Consider the following 16,803-nt stretch of genomic DNA (forward strand, 5'->3'; position numbering starts at 1 on the left):
CAAATAAGACTCACAAGATCAGGCTACTAAAATACTCTTTTCACTCATTACAATACATTTTGTGCACCAAACCCAGTGTATTTTATTTATTTATTTAGTAATAGGGCTCCCAGAATTGCAGCATAGAAGTCAGTATTTATTTGTTGAAATGAATATTGCTCTCCATCCCAGAAAGGAATCATCTCCATTGCTCTCTGTCCACATCTCATTATAAACGTGACTGTTGCAGGACGGAGTGCCAAGACTTCAAAGAGTCTGAACACACCACGAGATGAGAGCATCACTCTGGAACAGTATCAGTAGGAATAGATGATTTCCTCTTCATCTGCCTTTCAAAGACAGCACCTGAAGGGAAGGCTACAGAGCAAGTGAAAATAGAATCTCCACATCTGGGACTCTGGTTGGGAGTGGAAGGGCCTCACATGGGGACAAAGACCAAAACCTGACACTTCTGGCTGTGCAATGCCCAGTGCTGCCGCCCAGCACTGCTACCATTAGGACTGGCGCAGCAGTAGGGAAGTGAGGACAAGAAAAACAGTCCAGCCCACCATTAGTTTATGCAGGGAAGCCATTGCCCAACCCAGTGCTGGTGAGAGTGGAGCAGGCCACACAGAACAGTACTCAAAAAACTAAAGCAGCATCTTTATTTTATACATAACCGTCAGTACAAAAAGTTTATTATATAAGAGCTGTTATGTTTACAATATATTATATTGCTTCAAGCCAATGCAAAAAGTTCATACGTTACAGTTCTACTTTGTTTAAAATATATTATATTGCTTAATTGGCACCACTGCAGTGTATTTTTAATACACAGAACTTTGCAACATTTTAAGGTCAAAAAGAATGCTGAGTTGAGTAGTTCAGTTTTTAAATTAGGTAACATTTGTTTACTTTCCTTTGGGAAAAATCTAAATACATAACAAAACTGACACCTTTCCTTTGTCTTAGGCAAACTAAAATCTGCAATCGCTGAAATGTTTCAGGTTAGCATCTAGGAAATTTTCTGCTTGAATATTGTTACTTAATTTTTGGAAAATGTTATGTTGCAGATACGTAATAAAAACAAGTGAAATTAAAACATAACCAGAGTATAGTACAAAACCATCCAAAGCACTGAAAGAAGAAGCCTATATAATCATGCTACAGAAGTATTTATAAAACTTAAAAGGAATAGTAAATATCAGCTCAGTGGTTTATAATGAAGCTAATAAAATTCCAGCCAGTAATCTAAACTGTAGTGAACAGCGTTTTAACATCCCATCCATGAAAGGTTAATGAAGGCTATGAACTCTGTGTAACACGAACCATTTCAGATGTTGGAGCTCACCAGATATAATTGGATTCAGGTGGAGCGTGCCTCTCCTCCGCCTTCTTGGGCGAAGGCGTGTACTGCCTGTGCTTGGTGCCGGCCGGCCTCAGGGCGCTCGGACTGCTGGCTCCGTACCCTGGAAAATTACCCAGCTCAGGAGAACAGAAACCACAGTGGCAGCTTCACGATGCGCTGCTAATATTTCAAGTGGAGACAGTCCCCCAGCTTGAACAAAAGCTTCTAGTGCACCTCACGTGCATGCGGTCCTTTCCCCATCCTCTTCCTGGTCTTGGAAGAGCAGGATGCTGATGGGCAGGCTTAGACCAAAAAGATCAGGATCATCGGGCAAGCTTAGCCCCAAAAGGCTGGAACAGTCAGCCCATTCGGGCTGCCACCTGGTGCAGGTTCACATCTGCACAGCCTATGCCAGCGTGTACCTTAGGTGTGAGCCCAGCCAAGTGTTAAGAGTGGCCCTGAGCAGCTCTTTGGGTGACTCAACATTAGTGGGGTGAGCTGTGCTCTGCTGTGCAGTGGGATGCAAAGAGAAAGAGCAGTGACAGTGAGTAGTTTGAAAAAGGCTCAGCAGAGCCGCTTTGTCGTTGAAATAAAAGTGAAACATAGAACTCAAACTCTTGTTCTGATATTATAGTCTCATTTACCCATCTCACCCTGTAAATTCCATGCAAATAACTTTGAAAAATTAAGCCCAAGGTTTAGTTTTTTAACTACTTCTTTAAGAAAACAGCTTCCCCGAGGAGCCGTTCATTTGATACAAACATCAACTTTCTAACAGAGTCCTTCTAAACCATGACGTTAATGGCTATCAGCTAGAATTTTGTATAACTGCTGAACTCACAACTACGTGGTGTATGAAGCAAGTCTCTCAAATTAACTATAGGTCTTCCATCAAGGCCAAAAGATACTCAGTTTTAGCTGAAAAATGAACTGCCATGCTATACAGACTTGAGCGTGCAATTTAAGCCCTATGCAGGCACTTAAAACAGGAGTGAATTTCACTCCAGCCACCTATATCACCTTCTTTGCTGAATACAAAGACTTTTTCAGTGCTAAATGCAGCAGGTCTTTGCCCAAACTCCACATAATGGAGACCGCAAAACCATGGAGCTGTCAATAATGCACAACAACTAAATTTTCATTATAGGACAGTGGTAGTCTGCTTTTTTTCTTGTTGTCGTACAGACAATTACTTTCTGTGGGCTGTTCATTCCAAAGATATACATTTTCACTTGCTATATAACAAGAATATTAAAGTATTTTTTTTATCATTGCTACCTAAAACATTAAGCATGAATAGTTTGCCAAATGTTTAAGATAAATGTTAATCCTTCGTGAGAGTACATGCAGAATGTCTTACAGAAACGTCTTTATCATTGAGCTGGATAGTAGGATTGAGAGCACCCTCAGCATATTTGCAGATGACACTAAGCTGAGTGGTGTAGTCATTGTATGCCATCCAAAGGGACATAGACAAGCTTGAAAACTGGGACAATCCCAGACATGAGTACAGACTCATGGACAAGAAATCCTTGAGAGCAGGCCTGTGGAGAAGGGCTTGTGGATGTGAAAGCTGGGCATGAACCAGCAGTGTGTGCTTGCAGCCCAGAAGGTCAACAGTGTCCTGAGCTGCATCGGAAGAAGGGTGTCCAGCAGGGAGAGGGAGAGGATTCTCACTCTCTGCTCTGCCCTTGTGAGGCCCCATCTGGAGTACTGCATCCAGGCCTGGGGCCCCCAGCACAGGAAAAATGTGGAGCTGTTGGAGTGGGTCCAGTGGAAGGCCACAAAGGTGATCAGAGGGCTGGTACACCTCTACTATGAAGAAAGGTTGAGGGAACTAGGCTTGTTCAGCTTAGAAAAGGATCCCTGGAAACATCACTGTGCCCTTTCAATATTTAAAGGGAGCTTATAAATAGGAGAGAGACTGATTTTACATGGTCTGATAGCGATAGGACAAAGGGGAACTGTTTTAAAGCAAAAGGTGATCTTTGAGGTTCCTTCCAACACAAGCCAGTCTATGATTCTATGACTCTTTGACTCCATGATTCTATGATTTGCTTACAAAGTCTTATCGCACATGAAATGCAAAATTAAGCCTGAATTTGTTACTGCATATATCTAATTGTATTTCAAACAATTTTATAATGCTTAAGTAGCACAAAAAAAAGTATTTTAAAGACTTCAACTTCGCTTTAAGGCAATACAGTTTGCATTCTGTGGAACAATGGTGAGGAAGAGTAGAAGAAAACATGAAAGTTGCTAGGGATAGATTCTGTATAAGCTTTCAAATTTTTCCCAAGTTTCTAAAGAGCAATTCAGTTTCTGTAAGCTTTAATTGTCTTTATAATGTGACAGAACTTGATGTGTAAAAATGCCAATCTGAGATTCGAAGGCCAGTTGACTTTACTGGGGAGTGCTGTGGGACTTACAGTCCACTCCACACAGCAGGTGGAAGACATACAAGGTCGCCCCAGAGGCCTGGGTGACCCCAGCTCTAGGCCTCATGATACAAAGAGAAAGGAAGTAAAAGAATTTTAAACAATTTGGAGGGTTTTTTTTAAAAGTAGTTAGCATTATGGAGAATGTAAATCTTGGTTTTATTGTTTAGATTAAAGAAGAAAAAGAGGAGGGTGGTATTAGTGATTATGGTGGAAAGGCTCTTGAAGCTGTCATGTTCATATAGCACCTATAAGTGGCCCTGACACAATCCTGGGGGTTGTTTCTCACTTACTTTTATTGCAGTGCCTCCCGTGCCAGCCTTCCTTGCAGTGGCACTTGTTGGGCTCAGCACAGGTCCCATACAGTCCGCAGCCAGGCTCGCAGACAGCTGCAACAAAGTGAGCACACACGTTGGACTTGGAGGCATTTCTCTTGGAACATCTGCAATTGCTACACTGGCGTGTTGACACTGACACAGGGAGCCAGGATGCAGGCCAGACTAGAGGGAGGCATTTGTAAAAAGATGTCTGGTCTTATAATTCCTTGCAGCCTGGTGTGTGTTGCATGCCCAGGAAGCCAGTCGACCTGAAGTACTCTGACAACAGGCAGCTGGTGCTGTTAGCGTGGTCCCCTGTGAGCCCAATGCTCATCCAAGGACTGACTGAGTGCACAGGTACTTACGCTTTGAACAAAGGTCTCCTTGGTAGCCTTTGGAGCACTTGCATTTATTCTTACCCATACATTTTCCTCCATTTCGACAGGGCTGATGGCATTTACCTAGAAATTAAAAGGACAGAAACAAGGCCTTAGTCCCCAGCACCTACTCGTGACAGCCATCTGAGAAGTCTGCCCTGTGCCCAAAAACTCATCAAGCTGTGGGTTCAGAGTGTGCTCTGTGGGCCTAGGGGAAGGCTTCTCTGCTAGTACCCAGTGAGCACAAACAGAACACAACCTGTTGGCATAGGAGTGAGATTTTAAGTAAAGGGAAGCTCAGGAGATGACAGGCAAGGCAGCCTGTTGCAGAAAAGTAGATCATCCGGGCCTGGCAGCCTGTGACAAGAGGCTGTGAAGCACCACGGTGCTGTGGGTTGTGCCATGAGGACTGTTTCATGCCTCAGCTCAAAACCTAAAGGCTCATTACAAAAACATGCCCTTCTTTCCCATTTGCACAGAACAGAGTGTCTTTGGTGACTGTAATTAGAACTGGCAGATATTTTTCAAGGCTTTTTGTCCAGAAATTATTTTTCCTCACATTCACATGTTGCCAAAAGAAGAAGCTAGGTCTGACCACATAAGATGGTTTGCTTGGCTCTGACTTGCCAAAAGGCAGGAGATCCACACTGATGGGTCAGAGTCACCTTTGGGTTCTCCTGGGCCTGATTCACACCAAGAAGCCTCTGAGGGCTTCCTCACAGTCAGCATGAAGTCCCTGGAGACCAGGCTGTCAGCCTCTTGTTAGATTTGTCTGTATTCTTTACCTAACTAAATCTCCACTGTAGGAGTGCAGCCTCCACAAGCACAGCCATCCTCAGTGCAGGGGGACGTGCTCAGCAAGGCGGACCTTCACTCCTGGCCTCCTCAGTGGCCACTGCTACTACTGCAGCTTTCTAAAACCTTTCTAATGATATTAACAGAGCTGCACGTGATAATATGAGCATCAGCACTCCTCCCTTCCACTGCTGGTGTGCTGTGCTGAAAACCCCTGGGAGTGCACTCGCCTCACAACCACAGAGTGCCCCTTTGGGAACTACACACCCCCAGTAGTGCTACTCAGCTCAACCCCACCAGACTTCTGTGATACATGTGTGCGTTCTGCATAAAAGAAACATTTGTTCCCGATGTGCATAATTATTTTAATAGCCCTGAAGCAAGTTCATAACCAGCCAGAAGAACAAGCTGTGCTAAGGAGAGTTCCTGCAGAAGCACAATTTCCCCACAGAAGCCTCTGGAGAGGTAATCTGTGGATATTCTAATTTGCAGGCAATTGGATCTGGAGTAATTAATGAGTGAAAGGAGCAATGCTAGGAGAATCCAGGAATTTGACTTGATCTTGAAGTAAATCTGGAGAATATGGGTCAAAGCATGTGGTACGGACTTCCACGGAGCTGTGTTCTGCAAACACTTGGCTCAGCACAGCTCAGCTCAACTGAGACTCAAACGTTTCCACAGAATGGAGGAAACCTTCTGCTATTAACTGAGAAATGGAAAAACCAACAATACAGTTGGTGACAAACGGAGGAAGAATCCAAAAGGAAATAAAACCGTTATCAAACTACAATACTAATTAGAGACAATGCATGACTATATCTAGAACAGTATTCTGGAGGATTATGAATGCTTGCTAGTAAAGGAGTCTGGGCCCAGCAATTTCCCAGGAGTCTTAGAGAACAATTCAACTATCAGACAAACACTCCAAATCTTTAAACAAGAATAGAAAAAAAACCAACCCTACTGCTCAGTTTTTGGAAGATGGCTTCCTGCCTGTTGAAAGGTTTTCTCATTTTATTATTCCGAGATCCCCGTGACTGAATGTAGCTGGCCCTGGGTCTAAGAAAACAGAAGGAGTTTTGTTTCTCCTCTGGTGTTCCTAAATCTCATCCAGCACTTCTTGCAGTCCTCCACTGCTGAGCTGGCATGAGGGCAGTGCCCAAGGTGGTAGCAGCCATCCATTCTCTACAATCAACTGCTGTCCAGGTTCAAAAAGGCCACAAGAAGAGCATAGCTCGTCTTGCTCTCATCAATAGATTCCTGGTTTAGCTCTCCACACTATGATCCTAAATACTCTTCTTTCTTTTGTACAGAAATTGGTTTAATATTTGTTTATTAGCTAATTAAATTTGATTTGCACAGGTAAGCCTTTGCAAGAAGCCAGAGTCATTTGCACCTGTTTCAAGCAGCAATAGACATTAATGACCTGTAGAGCCTCTGGGACAGACCAATTAAATGGAGTACCCTAAATTATACATTCTGCGGTATCAGTTCTAAGAATTTGCCTAAAAAACCCAACAGCACTGGCATAAAATAACCTAGCCTATGAGTTTGAACTTTATTTATTATCTAAGAAGTATCAAACAAGTTGACTTTTGGGGGAAGAAAGAAAGAAATGAGATCCTGTTAGAAGGTTGAATTCGAAGTTGGGGGAAACAAAGGAAAATTCAATGGAAACCCACTCTGTTGTTCTTTGTGACCCCTGATCTGAATGTATATCGGGGGCTATCCCAGTCAAATAATTTCATAACAATAAACCTTTAATGCTTCCATTTGGCTCAGTTTTTTGTTTAGTTGAAAAGGAGATGTAAAATTCCTCGTAATGCATAGACATATGGTAAAACATCCACCTTTTTCTACACTTAAATACTCTGCAAAATGCAGGCCCTGAGTTATCTGTGTCCTTTTCTTGCATCATTTATCATCTGATACTGGATGACAGTATGTTAGAGTTTACTTCCATGTGTTTCCAAGGATTTGCTGCTGTACTTTTCATCACTGTGAGAAGAGCCTGTCCCTAGTGGTGCATGCAAAGCAATCACCTTTTACACATCCCAGGCGAAATGCTGCTGTCTGTGCTCCTGTGACAGCCCCTTGAAAGCAAGTGGGAATATTTACAGCAGAAAGGTGGGGAAGCTCCACGTACAGTGGAGGCTTTCATCCCAGAAAGCACGATGTGGATGTGTGTTCCCCAAACCAAAAAGCTCATACACCATTCAAGTGTGAGGAACTATAGAATTAATCCAATTTATCAGAGCTGTGAGAAAAGTCTTCTTTCAGCGAGATCAAATGCCTGACAGCTGACCTCCCAGCTCTGCTCCAGCCTGGCCACATTTCCACCCCCAGCTTTACACAGCACAGCACACTTAGATCAACCAGGAGCTAAAATATTTGCAATGGCTTTGATGCTAACCTTCTGAAAACAGCAAGTCTTTTGATGTTCACAAGGCGGATTTTCAAGTTGCTGTGTGAATGCAACTTAATACATTAAGTGAAAGCTCTCAGCTCTTACAGTTCAGACCTCTCTTCAGCACAAACCTCTCTGCTTCCAGCTTAGAGCAGCCCTTGTGGGGGTATGGGCTCAAACCTAACCTGCTATGTACTACAGCGAAGTGCAGCAACCTCTGAAAGTATCTGTTCCACACAGGCTGGGCACAGAGCAGTGTTTGCTTACTTTTAGCTTGAAGACTGCTGCCAAGCCCAGTGACCAGTGACAACAAAACAAGGTCAGGGTGGGATGGTCCAGCAGTGACTCAGACTTATCAGTAAGGGTCTCACTGGAGGCATCTGGCCCTCTAAGCTTGCCAAGCAGCAGAGCCAGGTCACACTGTATCTCTTAGACACTGACACAGAATAAGTTGGTGTAAAGGAAAGCAACCACACGGAGATGCTACTCACTGATTTCACATTGGTCTCCTTCGAATCCCGAAGGACAAATGCATTTTCCCAGATAGAAACACGTTCCTCCATTGAAACAGGTTGTTGTACAGTTTGCTGAAACAAGTAAAGCAGAAATGAACTAAATCACTCATATCAACTTACTCTGGCTTGCCCTTAATATTTTCTGCTGCTCAACCCAAATAAACACTGCAGTTGCAGGGACTACAGGGATCCCCAGGGACTGGTTGTATTATATCTTCATCAGTCCTCACACGTGCAGCTCACTGAAGGACCACATCATTCCTGCTATTGAAGCTGGCAACACTGTGATAGCATCATCTGGTTTGGATGAGACCTTTAAAGGCCGTCTGGTCCAACTCCCTGCAGTGAGCAGGGACACCTACAGCTACATCAGGTGCTCAGAGCCCCCCTAGCCTGACCTGGAGTGCCTTCAGGGATGGGGCATCAACCATCTCTCTGGACAATTTGTTCTAGTGCCTCACCACCCTTATCGTAAAAACCTTTCTTCTTATATCCAATCTAAATTTCCCTTCTGATTTGAAACCATTTTCCCCTGTTCTGCCATGTTCTGCAATCTTCTCCTCCATGAGCGGGTCAGTGGTATTTGTGCAGCAAACCCTTTGGCTCTCCCTGCATGGTGCTTACACTGTTCCACGTTACTCTTCTGAACAACTTCTTGCTCCTTTTTATCTCTGAGCTATAGAGCAGCAACAGTAACGAAAAATGAATGGACTTTGTGTGTGTGTGTGTCCAGATGCAGAAAACCATGGTACAAATTAGTAAAACTAATTCTACTCCAGGAAACCAGAGTTCAAAGAGAGATCACTTCTTTTCCTAAGTGAATCTCGTGGTATGTCCCATGGCTTTCAATGGGTCAGCTAAAGGGATTTGCCGAATTACTCTTTGCTCAGCTGGCGGCCGTGGCTGCTGTACGTGGAGCTGTGACAGCACTGTGTGCTCCCTGCAGCTCCCTGCCACAGCCTGGGGGGGAAGAATCACAACATTGTGTCCCGCAGACCTTCCTTCACCACTTGCTTGGCTTTCCTAGAGCAGAATTAACATACTCACACACAGGATGGCCACAAGACCGGGGGTTTCGCTGCCATTACCTTTGTCACAGTTGATGCCGTAGAAGCCAGGGGGGCAGATGCAGAGGCCAGGGGTGATGCAGAGCCCTCCATTCATGCAGCGAGGAGCACAAAGTGCTGAGCAGCAGGGAGAAAAGGAAAACTATCACTGGCATGACAGCAGCTGGCTATTAAATGCTCAGCCTGCTGTCTCCTTAAGCTGCTTTTCCTTCTGTTGAAATCAATCAAGTCACCTTTGCAAAGCACTTTTGTTAGTGGTTATATCAAGACAGCTCTGCTATGTATCTGCCGATCTGTATACAGCATAACTGAAATAGAAGATTGAGTCTGATTCCATAAGTAATTGCTTCCTGTACACTACAGTTCCAAGCTGGGGATGGCAAAGTGCCTACCTTTACCCTCTGGACACATGAGGCCCCCACTATACCAGCACTCCCTGTAACTATGCTCTGGTGCTGAGCTGGTGCCTCAGCCCTGCACATGGGACTGTTTCTCCAGGAGATATACTCAGAGGTGTTGGTAAATACGTGGGGCTCTCAGGCAGACTCTGTGATGAACCCTCCTTCTGCCACTGCATACCCAGCCATAAGCACAGCCGCCTGATTTAGTGGAAGGGAGCCTCTAACATAGCCAAAGTATCCTGAACACTTCTCCTGAACCCTTTCCAGAGCCCTTGTACTCTCCCAAGGCTCCTCTGCAGTTCTGGCCAGCCCAGGAGGCTGGCCATGTCAGGAAGCAATGTTTCAGTTGGTGGCTGCCCACAACTGGTACAAGCAGTGAGGCTGGGTCCACACTGATGGATTCAACAGCATTTGGACAGAGCCAGGAGGGGGTACAGGATCACCAGTGCTGTGAAACTGTCATTCCTGGTGTGGCTTTGTCCCCGAACTGCCAGGGCACAGCCCTAAGACAAGCACCAGCCAGGGCTCCTCCAGCTGGGAATCTGGGACGTTCAGCTTTAGAAGGCAGGAGAGTTTATTAACACACACATACAAACTGCCTGGAATCCAGGGAAGAAAACATTCCCTGCTCTTCTGCATTTGATAGTTTGGGTGTAGTCAAAGTGTCTGGGAGCTGAGTGAAGGGTCACGTTGAAGCAGGATGCCCACGGGGGTGCTTTGCTCCACCTTGGTCCCAAGGAGGGCCTCCCACTGGGGAAGGAGGGAGGAAGAGACAGGAAGAAGAGGTGCTCCCTCACCCAGCCACACCAATTTCCTGCTCCCTTGCTCTTGGACACGTTATTCAGAGGTATTAGTAATGGAACGAAAAAGGAAACTCTTTCCTTCATCTTCCTATCTTCTTTTTCAGTCTGCCTCCAAATTAAATCTTATCTCCATATAAACCAGTGCAGAACAGAAGTCCCTGTGCTTGGTTTTCCAGCTAGTCCTCACTAGCAGAGGAACTTTGTTTAATCTTTTTGCCAGATGGATGCTCTGTGATTAAGGACTCTCTCACTATTGTGTCAGTTTTTTGTCAAAAGCAACCCACTGGAGAGAAAACATCTTTCTTGTAAGCAGTTAAATTTTCCGTTGGAATATGCACCATATTCCAGTAATTCAGTAGTTAACTTAGTAATTCACTTAGATGTGTAGACTCAAAATAAAATATATGTGACTTTAGAATAGGCCATCCATATTTTTAGGAGAGGCTACAGTACAGCAAATACAGTTTTGTTGAGATTATGGTAAAGAGAGTTGAGAGGATTTTTTTTAATTACCTTTCTCACAGTGTGGCCCATAGAATCCATCTGGACATTCACATACGTGTCTCTCATTGCAAAATCCTCCATTTCTGCATCCTCCTGGACACTCCGCTTCATAAAACACAATGACAATCTTAATTGGCTATTTCATACTTCAGCTGTCATTTATCTTTCAGTAGGACCAATAGATTCCTTTGATAAAACAGTAACAGATAGGCAAATGCTGATAGCAGTGAAGTTCAGCTAAGACTTTCTAAAGAGAAATTATCTTTGTGTTAATCTCCACATATAGGTCCAAATGAGCTCATGTGCAGGACAGTGTGGGATCTGCCGGATACTAGATCATGCACGCCTTACTGCTATGTGGTTTTGCTCATGGATGAGTGATGTGGATGCTCTGCATAATCCAATGCTGACTTCTCCACAAGGAATGAGCAGGAAGCTGGTGCAGGACCCGCATCACTGGTCAGACCTGCCCTTGGTCCATAGGCCCACTTTCAAATTTTGCAGCCTTAAGTTGACTGCACTGCAACTTGCATTGCATTAATTACTACATCTGTTGCTACTGAGGTGACAAAGTGATGAAATCTGTCTTCAAATGAAAGAGTCAGCTTTGAGGCTAGATGAAAGGAGGCCAGAAAGGAAGATGAAAGCATTCCTGTGTAGTGATCCTGTATCATCATCCAACTCTCATTCACATCTCAACTATTGATCAAACACTGGTTAAAGTGTTTGGCAACACTGGCAGGATTACACAAGGATGAGAAATACATCTGTGTATGATCACCATCCTCAAAACACCGGAGCCCATCAAACAAGAGGCAAAACAAATTGAATCCAGTGGAATCCCACAAATGCATTACTGCCAGGCAGCAATTCCTTAAAAATGCCTTCCCAGGTCTCTCACAGGCAAGAAGGGAAGCAGGAGAAGGTGAAATGTGACATCAGTTGTGATCAGTGGGACCAGTGCCACAAGGCAGCAGAGAAGGTAACCTCCTCATGCGGGCAAGAGAAGGTAACCTCCTCATGTGGGTGCTAGGCTGTGTGACACTCTGAATGATGAGGTTAAAAATACTCTGCGGTAGACCAACACTCAGACAGCAATCTTACTGCAGCCTTCTCAACTCAAACTTGAAGGTCATCCATTAGATAGCAGTTGGCTGCAATATTGGCACCATGATTTTTTTGCCTTAGGTCTAGCAGTGCTGTAAGTATATGTGGCTGATAGCACTTGCCAACACTATTTTTAACTCTTCTCCATTGGCTTTTCACCTGCACCCACTAAGATGGATGGACACCACTCACAAGCTGTGTAGATGTACCATTGATTCATGCTGTTTTTAAACTGAACAATATCTGAGTTCAAATTCAAGCAGTTACAGCCTTTAAAATGTCCTCAGTTGAAGTGATAAGGAGTATCAGAATGTCCATAAATTCAAGTGGTTCAGGTTGCCTAAGACATTTTCACAGCTTGCAAAGAATCTTCAAACCAATTCCTATTAATGTAAGGGGAAATAAAATCCTGGATTTAAATATATTTGAATGGTTTTCCCTCCTTCTTTGTTGGGTGACATATCCTTTAGATCTATTCACAAACAAACTTCCTTTCTTGAAAATTTGTCTAATAGCTGATCAGAGCCACAGGAAGCTATGGCAGCTCAGGCTATGTGCAGTATTGCTTTCCTGCTGCACTCATGGAATATTTCTCTACCAACTGAAATACAAAGGGTAACTATGAGACTAAGCAAGAGGTAAGAAAATCAGAGGTACTGGGCAGGGGGCTGGATGTTGTGTGCAAACACAGGAAGGAGAGAAGATAAAATCTGTGATTTTAAAATGCTCTTCTACCTAGGACCATAGATACATGGGGGAAAAAAAGTGCTACTTTAAATATAAAGATTTTTGCAGTGGTATTAATAGCAGGAAAGGCACTTTTGTCTCATTTGTTCTAACAGTATACTCTAGGACTTATTGGAAATGTTTCTCTTCTTGTAGCCGAATGCAGAGCTGCTATTCATTACAGAAAATACATGCTTAAATGCATGCCATTTCAAACAGAAAAAAAGTAAAACACAATTTTTTGTGTGGTCACCTCTTGGCCACAACAAAGCCTTTTCATTCCCACAAAATCATTCCCTTGTTCTGCATGCTTCCTCTGGTGGAGGCCCCTCTGGCTGCCCACAAGAGACTGGAAACAGCGACCCAGGGCTCAAGCAGGAGGAATCCAAGCTGCTCGCCACAAGCAGCATCCCTCCAAGGGAGGAAACCCACCCTATGCTAACACAAACCAGTGAGGACATCCTTGTCCTTCCCAGCGTGTGTACCTCCAAGTGTGGTGGAGTGCTCCCCACTGGACAGAGGGCAGCAGTGGGAGCCATCCCTATAGGCACCAGCAGAGGTGTGTGTGAAGGCTCCTCCTCTGCCCACCTCTGGCGTATAGAATGTCATCCTCCTGTCTCTGAGCTGCTTCAGGACTGGACCAGTCATTACCCTCAGCTTTCCTGAGTTATATGCTACAATACTCCTAAATGTTTAAGCATTTTTCATATCAAAATAGTAATAACAATATGAATGAATGGCATAGAATTCAAAGCTTAGACAAATGCAACAAAGAAATTGAGTTTGGAGCCTTTCCAGGACAAGATGCATTTTTCCACAATACAGATCCATAACTGCTGTCCCAATTAGTTGACTTCAATGTTATTTCCAAAGTTTATTAAGTTCAGCATCTTTGAACTGAACTGAAAGTGAAAAGGTATGAAATGTTCTGTGTTTTGTTCACATCAGATACAACTTTGTGCACAAGATCTAGTTGATTTTACTTCCATTCAGCCTCCATTTCTCTTCCCATTCTTCTCCCCACATCTTCTCCCCCTCCTCCCCTTTTCCCAAGCTAAGTGGGAGCAGCAAGGCTTCAAAGCAAGCAGAAAGTTGGCCATTTATTTAGGTGTCGTGCGGGTTCAAAGAGCAAACAGCTCCTGCTGCTGCTGCTGCTCTTTGAAGCCACCCTCTGGCCAGTGTGGAGAAGAAAGTGTGGGATTGGGAGCCGGCATTTAATAGGAGAAGAATAAAAATCTTGCTCTTTGTACATCATGGGTTGATTTGATACAATCGCACACGGCGTGGGATAGCTGCCTGATCTTAGATACTGATTTTTTCAATTTCCACAGCCTCAGTTCAAAGTGATAATTACAGCTGTCCTTGGTGTACCAAATTAATCCAGAAAGTCTTATTACACAGTGTTTATAGTTCATAGATTGGCTGAGCAGACAGGTTCTCTGCTTTCCAAGTAAACATGGCAATCATTTCATAATGCCCTTCCTCTATCAGTGCATCTTGTGTGTTCCTTGCCTGGTGACAGCCAAGACCAGCTTCCATCGCCTGCCTTGAGTGCTGCTTTACTGAGCAAACAATTCTACCAAAGTGAAACCAATAACATGCATGCTGAAGTGTTAATAAGACAAGAAGGAATAATCTCATTGGCTGTTATGTCTCATAAACTTTGTGAATGTCAAAGTGGCAACATGTGCTGCTGAGGCTGCTGAACAATGCTGCATCCAAACCCAAATGGTTGTCATCTCGAGCTCCAGAGGAGGGAAGCTAACTATTGAAAAATGTTCTGATTTACACTTTTTGGATTAACTTGGGATGTGCAAGTTCAGACGTAAAGAACTGTTGAACTATGATGCCAAAAGGTGTTAAGTGAGGACCATGTCTGCACTACAGATGACAGAACTCAGTTCTCTAAATTTCGGGTCATTTCTGAAAACGTGAGCCTCGGCATGTTAGACACTGTAGTGACTCCAAATGCTTCAAATCATTTGTTCACATTTGCTTCTCATGTGATGTATTTCTATCAACATCCCTGAAATGATGAGCAGTGAACAGGAGGGGGAATGCCTCCAACCCAGTCTGCTAAGGGAGATGTAGTTTACAGCAAGAAAAAGCTTAGTAAACACATTGAAAACAAGCAGCAAATGTAAACGAGCAGCAAAACTACAAAGAGAGCCTCAACATCCTGGAGTTCAAAGCCTTTGCTGCGCATTGCATGACCACAATATTCTGTAGCCATTATATCTAAGGAAACAGAAGAAACTTAGGTGACCCCATCTGACAGACTTGTCATGTCCTCATTAGCATTACCTTGCTGACAGGTTTTAAAGAAGATGGCGTTCTGAGGGGTCTGGAGGATGATATTGCCTTCTGCGTTCATTATGATCACATTCACTTCGAATGCAGCCACTCCATCTTGTTTTCCAAGGCAAGGAAACCCAACCTGAACCACTTAAAGGGGAACAATAACAATAATATTTTGTGTTTACTTGCACATAGATAAAGGTACACATTGGAATACTAAAAATAAAGATAATAAGTATTTACATTTAAGCCTTAGAGTACCGCCACTGATGAAGAGGTGCAGCACAGAGGTATGCAGGTCGCCATATTCATAGACAACAGCAGCAGCACATGAGGTGAGCCTGGGCTCCCTGACTGACACAGCCCCAGTGTCGGCGGCACAGACATGCATCTTAACAAACACACTTCTGCCTGCAGATGGCAATTACCCACATGGAGGTATCCAAGGATACGGTTTTCAAAACCTCCAAAGGGAGCTGGAAGCCTACATATAATCTTCTAGGCTGCCTCAATCCTTCTGAATCTCACTTTCATGGGCTCTCAGGTGACTTTTGCAAAAAGATCACACACATTTTGGAGAAATGGTAGGTATGCTCTGCTGCTTGGAATCTTGCAGTTAACGCTTGGGATCTTGCAGTTAATTCTTAAATAAAACACCAATTTAATCAAAACTTCCCCCATAAAATGCCAGTGACACAATACAGTCAAATAAGATCATGGGCTCAAATATTCACGAAAATTACAGAGCCCCATTGCTGTGACAGAACTTGTTATGCGTGGTGATATTTGGAGATTGCCTTTCCAGGAAAAGTATTCAAACACTTTTGAACTACAAAGAGTACAAGTAAATAATTAAGGCCAGTGAATCTGGAGTATTTTAATGAGGAAGTGGGCTGAGAGCTCAGTGCTCTGGAATGCTCCTCTGTGATGGTCTCATGTGATCTCACGTAATCTTCAGATGAAATGATTGTCTCTTTTCTTCAAAATTGGCTCTTCTTAGCTCCTTCATAAATTAGATCCAGCTAATAGTAATTGTTTATTCATCTCTTCTGAAGCTGGCCTGTGATTTTGGAACAAAATATTGACCGAGCAGCCTTACATTTGGTTTGTTTCAAATTGCTTGTCATTAAAAGTGTTGCAAGTCATAATTGGGCAATTTTCATTATTTTCTGCCTTGGTATAATACAGAATAATTTATTGCTGAAACACATTCTGCTCCTGATAAGTTCTGTTGCAGTTTACATCATAAAACAATGTAATTGTTGAGGCACTGTCACATCAGTTTTTTAAAAGGCATTTACAAAAAAGCATGTAAGCATGTGGTAGGAAGAAAACTCCTATAGCAAATAAAAAGCAGTTTAAATGGTTCTTAAACTGCAGTAACCTTCTTACAACTCAAGTGCAGGAATTAATTTAGTGCATATACGAGGCTGTGTGTGACTTAGCTGAACAAATTGCTGTGGGGAGGAAGATGTGGCAGAAATTTAACGATGGCACTGTATCAGTTCCTAGACTTCACAACATCATTAGCAAGCTCCATCACTGTTGAGTGAGCAGAGATGCTGCTGCACCTGACGAAGGCATCAGATGTGCCAGCGCACATGGAGCCACCTTGGCACCAGCACGCACTGGGGTGGTGTTCACAGCTCATCACTGCCACCATCCACAACATCAGACTTGGGTCTGAACTTAGAATCATAGAATCCTTAGTGCTGGAAGGG

The 16,803-nt window shown here is 43.7% G+C and overlaps 1 protein-coding gene across 1 annotated transcript in view; it reads right to left on the bottom strand.

The window, feature by feature from the left end:
• Positions 1 to 621: 621 nt before the first annotated feature.
• WIF1 (WNT inhibitory factor 1) overlaps positions 622 to 16,803 on the bottom strand; it is a 41,777-nt gene continuing 25,595 nt past the window's right edge. The window contains exons 4-10 of the mRNA NM_001199607.3: positions 15,089 to 15,229; positions 10,961 to 11,056; positions 9,265 to 9,360; positions 8,153 to 8,248; positions 4,448 to 4,543; positions 4,059 to 4,154; positions 622 to 1,448 (exon numbers count right to left, since the gene is read on the bottom strand). Coding sequence (NP_001186536.2) covers positions 1,327 to 1,448; positions 4,059 to 4,154; positions 4,448 to 4,543; positions 8,153 to 8,248; positions 9,265 to 9,360; positions 10,961 to 11,056; positions 15,089 to 15,229 — 743 coding nt within the window. The 3' untranslated portion in view covers positions 622 to 1,326. The remainder of the gene's footprint in view (positions 1,449 to 4,058; positions 4,155 to 4,447; positions 4,544 to 8,152; positions 8,249 to 9,264; positions 9,361 to 10,960; positions 11,057 to 15,088; positions 15,230 to 16,803) is intronic.

This window comes from Gallus gallus, chromosome 1, assembly GCF_016699485.2.
Source record: "Gallus gallus isolate bGalGal1 chromosome 1, bGalGal1.mat.broiler.GRCg7b, whole genome shotgun sequence".
In the NCBI taxonomy this organism is placed as follows: domain Eukaryota; kingdom Metazoa; phylum Chordata; class Aves; order Galliformes; family Phasianidae; genus Gallus; species Gallus gallus.